At 31.4% G+C, this 11,989-nt stretch overlaps 1 protein-coding gene across 2 annotated transcripts in view; it reads right to left on the reverse strand.

Annotated features, from left to right (window-relative positions):
• Positions 1-5,830, reverse strand: part of mof (males absent on the first) — a 38,391-nt gene extending 32,561 nt beyond the window's left edge. Inside the window, exons 1-3 of one of the 2 annotated variants that reach the window (XM_016051902.5) lie at positions 5,527-5,830; positions 3,065-3,142; positions 431-600 (exon numbers count right to left, since the gene is read on the reverse strand). In XM_016051902.5, coding sequence (XP_015907388.1) covers positions 431-600; positions 3,065-3,142; positions 5,527-5,680 — 402 coding nt within the window. In that variant the 5' untranslated portion in view covers positions 5,681-5,830. The remainder of the gene's footprint in view (positions 1-430; positions 601-3,064; positions 3,143-5,526) is intronic. The other variant, XM_071183490.2, reaches the window with a different exon arrangement.
• Positions 5,831-11,989: the final 6,159 nt, after the last annotated feature.

Genomic DNA, 11,989 nt, shown 5'->3' on the forward strand with positions numbered 1-11,989 from the left:
TTCTGTGTACATATGGAAAAAAATAACACTATTAAAAATTAGTCTATGTTATTTGAAAAAAATTGATGAACTCCTATTTTTTAAATAAATTGTTTTGAATGTATTTAAAAAATGAGTAAAAAAAGGAATTATTAAAGTGTCATCACAAAATGACATCCACAGTTTTCTGCATAACAAATTAGTTTATACCTATGCCTCAACATAAAAATGACATATAAAGGAATTTTTTTAAATAATAGACTTAGAAACATGTTCAGATGGAATATTTAGATAGACAAAGTATTTAAGTTGATCAGAATTTTTTTTTTTTGTCAATAGTAATGCAAACATTGAACATAAAGTATTCATCATGTAATTAACAGGAAAAAAGTAAAATATCCTGAAGTGAATACTAATTGATCAAATTTAATTCTTATAAGACAGTTTATACCTTTTGAACATGATTAATTTCATCATGTTTTCTCTTTTGGTTTCGAGTAATTTTTCTATCTGGTTGGTCAGTTTGATGAGCTAGGCTGAGATTATTCTTTTCATGCTCCTTATTGTGAGATGAAAAATCAAATCTGTCAGAACCAACCCACTCATCTAACCTGCGATTACCTAAAATAAGAGAAATTTAAAGGTAAAATTCAGAGAAAAAAACGAGGATATGTTGCTTTTCTAAACAATTTTAATCAGCTGATTTCTTCACTTTATCAAGTTAGCTAGACTTTTATCTTTCTACATTAATAGACATCAATTTTATCGACACACAGTGGTACATAAATTAGAAACTATGAAATGAATACAGGGTTATTCATAATTCCCTCGGGGGTTTCGAAGCGTTATAATAAAAAAACGAAGACGAATATGGCAAAAAAGAACATATGAAATTATTCCGAAAGTATTCAAGTTTTAATTGGCAGCAACATGTACCACTGGAGCCAGTTGTAGTAAACATAAGGTTGTAGTAAACAGAGGGAATTATGAATAACCCTGTACAACTACGCACAATTAATTAGGCTATTGTTAGTTTAAAATTGAAAAATAAAAATGATTAGATTTTTTTTTTTGTAAAATATGTCAAAAAGTAGGGCTATTTTTTTGCTGATATAAAAATAACATTGAAAAAACAGAATAAACATAAATGCACCAAGAAATATTTCCGTTCTCACCTGGAAGAATCGTTGTTTTATTTTGAAATATATTTTGTGTTTTAAGTTTAAATGGGGAAAATTTAAGTGAAAATTCATAAAAAAAGAAACATTAGGTTATTTATACAAATGAAGTATATATAAAATGAACTTCTTAATGTATTTGTAGGATCAGGTAAGCCCTTTGAGTTAAGTAGAAAACATATATTTTTCCCTTTAAATTTAGTTCATTCTTTTTTAGGTGTATACAGTATCCTATATAGGAAGTTAAGAATGTTTATTAATTAAGAATTATTTTCTGAAGTTGAGTTAATTGAAAATATTGCAAGGCTAAGCATGTGTTGAATGATAAGGATAATTCTTAGCTAAATTTAGCAGACGATAAATGCTCTAAGCAGTATAATAAAATTGCTAAAATATAATTTTCTTATTTGTTTACACTTTTTTACAATAATTCTGATATTGAAACACCATTTTTTGTAAATTTTATTTTTACTCTTTCATGTTCTAAAGAAAATAATAAGTAAAAAAGATTATAACAATGTTACAATAATATACAATACTATATATATTACAGGCATGAGTTCCAATTAGAACAAAAATTCTGAAAACGTGCTTTCGAAACATCGTTAGGCCTTTTTCAATTACTTATAATAGAGTTGTATTGACTAATGTGCGTGGTCAAATGGTCCTAATAAATGTAAGTTAATTTATTTATTATTATTTTCTTTTTTTAAAATGAAATCGACTAAAGATTTAAATGTTTAAAAATAATACTGACTATCTTAACAAATTATTTAGCGAACAAGTATTGAAAGAATTTTTAGAAAAATATATATATACTATATTTAAGAGCACTATTGTTAAATTATTAAAAAACATTTAAACATTGCTAAACTTTTCATTTAAGTAGAAAAATTTAGTCATTTTAACTAACAGCCAAATTTTTTTAAAAAAAAAAGAAATAACGCCAACTCTGTTTCAATTTCCTCAAAAATAAAAGCAAATTAAATAAATCCAGGATTTGTCTTAATTTTTTTTAAAACAAGGACTGAAGAATTACTGGTTTAAAAAATAATCAAATTCTATCAAATTATTATACTTATGTGCATTAACTAAATTAAAAAAAAAAAAACTAACTTTTTATAACAAAGTATAAATTACTTAAATACAAAATATATAAAATATTAAATTGTATCACTTTTAAAAAAATCAATAAACAATGTTTTTATTTTACATTATTCATAATTTCTTTTCATTAATAGATTAAGTTCAAAATGAGAGTTTAAGATAACAGTGATTGACAAGTAACAGTAGGTCTACTAAAAATAATTGACAAGAAACATTAAATCTAATAATATGATCCAAGATAATATATATCCAATAATTAAATCCAAGAAATGCTAAATCCAGACAGAAAAAAAAAAGTGAGGAAATAATGTGCAGCGATTGCTAAGTAGCAAAAGTCTCACAGAAAATAATTTACATGAAATGTTAAATCCCGTCAAAATAAAACGCACAACAATCGCAAAATAAGTTCCACTGAATCTAAAGAAAAGTAAAATCCCCAGGACAAAAATGGCACAGAAAGAAACTATGCATCACATTCTACATTTCAACGCTGATCCTTGCCCTTCATCATTCAAAATCACGAAACGAACATCATCTTTGTAGCTGAATGTAATCAACATCTTCTCAGTTAGATGAAATCAAAACCGTCTTCATCAGTGAGGTGATAGAGCTAGCATAGGCAAGAATCCCCTTAAACCGCGAGCGTTATCTTAAATCAGATTACTGATGCATCGCCTAAAATGAAAGTCGCTATATCGGTCTGCTGATTTATGCGTTAAATCGATAATTCGCGATACATCAATTTATTGTCCAGTCCTAGTGTTAACAAAAAAAGAAGAAAAAAAAATCAATATACTTACAACCATCATAATGGACATAGTATTCACATTTGGTGCTGTCATGCTCACTATGGCGAACGTGTATTATCTCTGCCGAATCTGTAAAAGTAATTATATTTTATAAAATTCAGATAATTAACTATTGGATGGTTTAAAACAGTACATTAATTAACCTCTCTACCTCTTTTAATTAAAGGAATAAATAATGTAACTTAATACTAAGGTATTTAAATAACAAATGTTATGTGTAAATTAATAGAAAAAAAGTTTCCTTAACACAAAAGAAGGCTATTTAGAGCTAAGGGAAAGAAAGAAAGTTTTTTCCTTCATTTTTCTCTAGCTTGTAGTTTACCAAAAATCAAATTTTTTATAGCATTCAATATTTTTCCAACAATGGTATTAAACAGGTTCTTCATACTAATAATTTTTCATTTCTAACTCTGGTAAGATTTCTGTATCGTGATCTGTGACAGAAAAATCGCCAAATCTTAGCAACTTCCAGGCGGAGGCACACATGAAACTATAATAAACATCACAGAAAGGGACCAACACAAAAGGTATAACTCGTAGCCATCCCTGAACAAACCTCTACAGGTTTTTTTAGAAAATTTTTTCGGTTTAAACTCAATTTAGCCCCATGGCGATAGTAAATGGGGTGGTGGATCTTCATATGGAAATTTCCCCAAATTTGATGCGTCAAAAATATTAAAAGAAACACGAAAAATGTTAAGAACGCATGAATAGTGCTCGGAGATATTTCCGTATTGTGACCGGCGGTGCAAACTAATGTTCTGCTTAAACTCAATTTGGTAATAATAAATGACATGGTGGATCTTGATACGGAAATACCTCCATATTGGATGCATCAAAAGTATTAAAAGAATCGAGAAAAATTTTGCACGAAATGTTATGAAGGCATGAGTAGTGCTTGAGGATATTTCCGTATTGTGACCTGTCGCGCCAACTACAATCGCAAAGGTGCCAAATAGATTTTAAACTTTCAAATCTTTTTAAAATAAGAAACATGTAGATAGTTGCCCAGGGGTGGCTGAATGTTATTCCATTCGAGTTGGTCCCTTTCTATGATGTTTATTTTCTTTCTAGTTTCGCACGGGTTGCTGCCCGGAACTTGCCTAGAATTGGAGATTATTTCGCCACAGCTCATGACACAGAAACATCTCCTAGTGCTCCTGTTGACCCCAGAAGCAGAAAGTGCCTAAAACTGTGACGTACGTCGCAGAACAAACGAAGTCCTGCAGAACAATTTGTATCGTGAATAAGTGACAGCGTTTTCCTGCGAACCCTCGTTTACCTGCCTCCGGTAATCTTGCAGAACAATCCCCAACGCTAATCTCATACGTTCTTCTGTTGACCATAATGACCTGAAGGTTTGAAAGCTTACCCTCACAATCTTGCAGAACATTTCCTCCCACCTCATTCTTCACCCGTCTTTTTAGATAAATTTTCGTATGTTTCAATTTTTGACTTTAAAATCTTTGATAAACCACTCTACTCCTTTTGTTTACTTGTTAAATTCAGAGATTTTCAATTTCATAAAGTTTATGACTTTTATATTTTCCATTCCCATTTCAGAAGCAATTTGTGAATCGTGGGGATCCACGATTGACAGAATTGTTTTTAAAAGACCAAATGTTTTCGATGGAGATGAAGAGGTTGTTGGAACAACAGACCAGCGAATGTTTGTGTTTGCAAATGGTGCACCATCTGCGCACTTGTCCCTTCAAAAGATTTTTAAGGCAGCCCTTATTTTAATGTTCGGACCTTCATATCATAGGCATTTAATTGATAATTTATCATCATTAACGAAATTTCGTACTTCAAAAGTGATTGAAAAAGTAACAAATCAAGAATGTTTACCTTGGTTTTAAAAAGAATGTAGTGTATCTGTGTATGAATATCGTATTTTAATAAATGAAAATTTATTATTTTAACATAAAGTTAACTTTTTTTCGTTGTGAAATGTTTGCAGAACATTTTTATAGATTTATAAGTCCTGTTGCAGAACATTTGAAAATATTCTGCTTATGGGCTGTTGACTTACTTTGAAATCTATTACTGGTGAATATCTCTTCAACATAATTTTATGCCTTAAATTTTTTTTTCAACTATTAATATATTTACTGAAATGGTATTTCAAATTTTCATGCCTTCTAAGTGGACACCATCTTGTTCCAACCGAAGATATATAAGGGAATACAGCTGCAGCGATCTTGATAATCGTCACATAAGTGTCTGCCAATGTTTAAAAACTGGAACATAGTTAAGAACTTAATATTTTTTTCACTCCATTTCTTAAAATTTTATTCTCCACTTTGGTAAATTTATCAAATTTTAAGTTATTTGTTTTACCTTGTCTTAATTCGGCATTTAAACGGTTACGATACAAACACAGAAAGAGATGGTTATATATAAAAATAGAGAAAAAGTAATTAAATTATTTTGCAGCTAACAAAAAGACTTACGCCAAGTATCATCCGAACGGCGGACAGAATAATGATCCCCAACTTTTAGTTGATGTTCATTGTTTTTATTTTGCTCATTTTGAGCCAAATTTTCCTTCTGACTTGCAGAGGAATTTGGACGATCAATCTTTTTATCTGTTTCATTATTATCCATTTTTAAATGCTGTGTCACGATATTATAAATTTAATAGTCAAACCACAAGGGAAAGAGTTGATTGAAAACATTTAAACTTTTGTGCGCAATCGAATGCAAGAATTTGTTTTTAGACGGCCATTGTAAGCAATTTCAATATTTTTTTAAAGCAACTTTTGTTTGGCTTATAGCTTTTATAGTTTTAATTTTAGAAACCGTTTTCGCTGCAGTAAAAAAATTTCTATGCAAAGAAATCGCATTTGAGTGATAGTTATAAGAACGGTTTTCGCTGTCTACGAAACATTCTCGCTTACAGGTTTTTGATTACATTTCCGATTTCGAAATTTTTTTGAATACAGTCAGAAATTGCATGCAGTTTCATTTATGTCGAACTAGAGCTGCACAATGGGCTATTGGCAACGATCTGGAAAACATCCCTGAGGATGATCCGAAGACATGCCATCACAATTTTGATCCTCTGCAGAAGGGATGCACCCCGCTTCGGTAACCCGACGACCTGCAAGCGAAGTCGAGCACTTTACGGTGAAACAGTTTAGGACCACTACCGCACACCCCCGGTCCCTACGTAGGCTAAAACAAGTGGCCACACACCCGCACACTGACGGTAGCCAGTGATGCTTGGCTTCGGTGATCTGCTGGGAGCCATGTCTTAACGATCAGTCCACTGCGGGACGTAATTTTTCTTTTCTTCTCCTCTTTTTTTTAAAAAAAAAATAATCCGTCTTCGCGATCGCAACGAACTATAAGGGGCGCTGTTGTATGAGATGAATACCTGCGATTTCTATATCAACAGTCATTCAGTTGCTCTGGAGCTGTCCTTAATGTAACGTGCAGCATTGTAGCGTTCTTTCTTTACTGTCGCTTATTAAATCAAAGAAATAATCAACACAAATGATACTATTTTAAGTAATTCGGATGATTCTTTTCTGTGACTTTTCGAATTATATAGATACAGAAATATATACTGTTCTATAAAGAAGAAGAATATTCTATAACTATTACAGTTCTGTACGTTTTGAAATCACATTTGTTCATTGGAATGAAGTAAGCAATGTTGACTTCACTTCAATTTGTAATGAATTGAAAACAGTTTTTTTTACCGTAATACACACATCTGTAACAGCATTCGATTATGAAATCGAATTAATGTTGTTGATAATAGAAAGGTAAAAACTATTGAGAAATCACTCTTCAAACGTCGAGCGCGTTCCGTTTCAAAAAGATTTAAAAATGTGCAGGGTCGTTTGTCAGTCCTTTCTTTAAGGAAATTTTGCTTTTTATTTGGTGCTAAAGCATGGCGCCCTACTCTTCTAATGATTCTGATAGAACTAAATGAAAGCTTAATAAATAAAAGCCTGAAAATAACCTATCCGCTAGAGGGTGTACTCGAGCGCTGCGATGGCGAATTTCAGGTAGGTAGGTACTTTATTTACATCGCACTAGAGCTGCACAATGGGCTATTGACGACTGTCTGGGAAACATCCCTGAGGACATGCTATCGCAATTTTGATCCTCTGCAGAGGGAATGGTTCCCCTGCTTTGGCAAAACGACGACCTGAGCGGGAAGTCGAGCACTTTATTGTTGAACAGTTTAACGAAAGCCAATACCGTGTACCCTCGGTTCCTACTCATCCTGATCGAAGTGGTCACCCACCCACTTACTGATCACAGCCAGTGATACTTGACTTCGTGTTCTACTGGTACTAATGATATTTTTCATTTTAAAACTATTTTATTTATCACATGGAATTTATTAGATCATAAAGTCTTAAAACTTTCTAGCACAATTTAATTAATAGAGCGTTGAACAATTCCTAATAGTTTAAAACAATATACAGAAAATTTTATAGTAACGTTGCATAAAAGGAGTAAAGAGCACTAAATTGTCAATATTTTTTCATAATGGCAGTCATATTTGATTGAGATTTTTAATTTAGTAAAGATTTTTAATCTTTAAATAATTTTAAAGTAATTTTTTTAATTATCTTAAATAAAAAAACAGAGAAAAAAAATAGTACTTCACTGAATGATTTCCTAATTTGCCATCTAAAAATTCCTTGATAAAATAACTGTGGTGGGTTTGTTGCTGGATTGGCTGAAAATAATAAATAAGTGCATGAACTTGAATTTATCATCATAAAAATTTCAATGTATAAAATTTTTAATTAAACTGTGAAATTTTCATTATTAATTGAAATAAAAAGATGTTGAATTGAAAATCTATATTTTCCTGTTCCTCGATTCAAATCGATATTTTTAAAATCCTTGTTTACTTTGGTAGAATATAGTGTATAGTGGTCTTCTGAATGTGCACAAAATTCGGGAATATCAAAGCAAAAAGGCTGAAACTTAGGAAAAATCGCGACAGTCTTATTTAGCTGAAAATCTGAAATATCAGGATGACTGCAAACCTTGAAAGTAAAGAAAGCATTTATACTCGTATTATATTTTTTTTAGTAAAAATAAAACATTATTTGGATGTACTCGGAAAAAAGTATACTAAAAATGATTTTAAATTTAAGAATAATTTTTATATTTAACAACGAGTTTATTTATAAACTTGCAATGCCATCACTTTAAAAATCCTATCAAGAGACACGGCATATATCATAGTTTCTATACCTTTTGACTCGTCCCCCATTTTGAGAGACAAATCTTTTTTAACGCCATTTTTAAAAATCTCATAACAAATGGTTATTAAACAAAATGATTTTTTAAATTCATTGTTTAAATACGGTGCACTTTTTAATGATACTATCAACCAGTTAACTGATTGAAAATTCCAACTAAACAATTATTTTATAAATGAACTTTTTTTAGATGGATTTCTTTCCCCCAAACTTCGAATTGTGAAAAAAATATCTCCACCATGTTGATAACTACATATACTAATCCTGGTTGCTAATATTGACAACACGTGGTGGAATAATCCTTAGGAGTTGCTATAATTAATCTATATATATATTTCTCTTACACGGCGACAAAAAAAAGCCTCATTACAACTCCCCGAATGGCAACGCTAGAAAATCGACAAATGATTGCCAAATCTAGCTGAGATGGCTCAACATATAGCGCTTTTAAAAACGGAAACTGAAATAACCAGAGAGAGCATAAGCTAGGCATAAGTGAGTAGTCTTTGTCGATAGATCTCTATTTTAGTATTTTGTCGAAAGCGCTTTTTTTCACGAATTTATTTATTACGAATTTATTTGACGATTTTTGATTTATATCACGAATTTATTTGTTTTACTAGAATATAGTTGTTTATGCAGGTTTTTCCATTGCAATTCACTTATTTCAATTTTTAATATACTTAATTATAGCCAAAATTTTAACCTTTTTAAAGAGATATCAGTTTTAGAAATTTTATCTTAAGATTTTATACTATAGCACATTTCTAATAGGTTTAACGAATTACATGTCATTTATTTGAATTCAAATTTATTTTAATGACTTAGTATTTACTAAAAAGATGTAATTTTTTTTTTAAAAAAAAGTTGTTATATGGATTTGAATGATTGTTTTGAATTCTTAGAATTTTGTGCATTTGAAATGTACCTAAGTTAGTAGCGAGCGAAGCGAGCTTGGTTTGTGAAGCAAACCATATAAGATTGCGTAGCAATTTTCGCGGGTTGGCGAGCATTAGCGAGCAGGGGGAGCAGCCCACTAGTAATACTATAATATAAGAGAACTATAATTCGAAACCTCTTTCATTCGCCAAACGCTTGGAGATGGACATTAGTTGAAATTCAGATGTCCCCACTTCAAAAATCTATTCATAACAATACATTTCCCCCTTTGACACATTGATGGATCATACATATTGATATCATATCTATACCTTCTACGATCATATCTATATCTATACCTTATTCGAATTTCCTAGTGTCAACAGGTATGATCCCATAACAATACTTGCTATCCCTTTTATTAGTCATGATGGGTAGGTGGTCATTGCTAATGTTTTTGATGACAGTCTAGTTGCAAAAATGATGTAAATCCGGGCATATAAGTGTGATGTCTAAGGCCTCAGAAGTTTCATAACTAAAAGACGTGTATGTAGATGAACCATCATTGAGAAAAATTTAAAACCCTGTCATCAGCTGCTTCCAGCAGATCACTATATTTCTTGTTGTTGGTGGAGAAACCCCAGGATAAGTGTTTAGCATTAAAATCACCCAGAAAAATGATGTTTTTGTTTGTAAAATTCAAGAAGTTCTCCAGAAGATTTGTCTAGTTAGGTGGTTGATACATTTTGAATATGTTGGTTGATCTTGAATATGGAAATATCCTGCAGTTCAAGGTCACCACTGCTGCGAAATTTTTTTTGAAATTCAAATTTCTGATGAGGAGAACCAGGCAGCTTCTCTCTCTGCTGGGTCTAATCTATACGATATACTGTGAAGTCTTTTACTTTCAGAGAGGATTGTTGCCTGAGCTTAGTTTCCTGCAGGGCTATATCAGGGTACGTCAAGATCATTCGCTAGATCCAATACCTTTTGCAGTTTGACTTTCATGGCTGGGGTAGAAAGACCATTGATATTGCACTGAATAATATTAAGAGATTTATCATTACAAATATGAGTAGTAGACTGTAATCCGCTTCTCAGACATGGCCCTCTGCTTAAATCAGTCAGCGCGCCTCATTAGTTTGTGCGACGGTCGATGCAGATGAAGGCACGAGTTCAAAATTGGTTTTATGGTAGTAGCAAGGGAGCAGCTTCAATTGATTCGAGGAAAATAAGAGACGTCTGACTTAGCCCCGACTGCCTGCTCACTTCAGCCGGATTTCACGCTTAGGGGGGCTACCAGGAGTATACACCAGAGGTACTTCGTTTATTCCACCCAGGAATACCCTTCCGCCACTCATAACACTCATAACGAAAAATGTAGTTTCACTAAAATAAGTTGAAGAAAAAATCAATAAATCCCTTGCTATCCATAAGCTTAAACAGTTGCTTCTGGAGTTAAAAGCTTACACTCTAACAAAATATCGTATTATAAGATCTGGTCTGATAAATATTAAAGTAGCTACTGAAGACGAAAAATGGATTAGAGTAGAATATTTCTTATCCTTTTGCTAAAAGTAAGGAAAAAAGGTCTTTAATCGATATTGAATAAGTAACAAATTTAAGGTAATAGTGATTGCGGACCTGTGAATAGAGCTTGCTGCTCGGCACCGGTTCGTCGGCCAGCGTGTGAGAAACATGGTCTAAATGCTAAAACTGAATTTCTCCGATAATCCATTGAAATTCATCTCCAAATATTTATTTTATTCACGTTCGTTTTCGATATTAGAAAAGTAAATTGATTACAACTTTTGTTTCAAACTTTAAAGAATTCTTGATGTTATCTAAATGCAATAATGAATTTGACAGCCGATTATTTGGTATTCGTATTAAACATTATTTCCAATGCTAACTATTTCCAAAGTTTAATTAGAATTTTTAAGACAGATGATTAGAGAGCCTATATAGATTCTTAAATGAGATAATAATCTATAGAGAATATACTATAATTAAATTTAATTTTTAGCTCAGTAACTGTGATAAAACTATTGTGAGTTTCCATAAAGATTTAATTGAACATTAGAAATCTAAGTTGGTAGCATCTTCAGCAATACTCTGCGTCTATAACTTACTGATACTATTAGATTGAACATCACCGTAACTTAATTAGCAGTGAGTCTTGACTTCGTTGCTTTTAAGAACGAGGAAAGTTCTCTCTAATAATTTCAAAAGCACTCCGAGTGTCCGCAAGACGTGACTCGGAAGAACTTCTCCTAATTGTAGCTAATTAATAGAACATAAATATGCAGTGAATTTCTCAGATTTCGTACAGAGCAAGAACTTGATTACGAGTATGAGCATCTTGAGTATACTTAAATATGCATATACTTGAATATGATTATGACTGTCTGCAATCTTTGAAATTATTTTCTAAAATTCATGTTAATAACTATCATTTCTATGTCATTATTTCTTTAGCTGTTTGCCATTGGGGGAATAGGATGAATTGAAAATTTCGATTAATATTTTCGAGAGTATTTACTTTTAATTTAACGCTCATTTCGAATGTAGAACCTCATGCAGGATGGTTTTATAATCAAATAAGACTTGCTATGTGTGAAAAATTTTTGGTAAGCTAATTTCATAAAGAATTTAGTCTGAAGTTTCAAATTTTTTAAATTTCAGATAGCGAAAAATATTTTAAAATAAGGCTTTTATAAGATACGTGTTGAGATTATATAATTCCTTTCAAAGTTATACACTGCAGTGAAAACTTGATTATCGTTTTATGCATCAATAA

This window comes from Parasteatoda tepidariorum, chromosome 7 (assembly GCF_982258835.1).
Source record: "Parasteatoda tepidariorum strain Cologne lab strain chromosome 7, Ptep-v5.0, whole genome shotgun sequence".
NCBI classification, from domain to species: domain Eukaryota; kingdom Metazoa; phylum Arthropoda; class Arachnida; order Araneae; family Theridiidae; genus Parasteatoda; species Parasteatoda tepidariorum.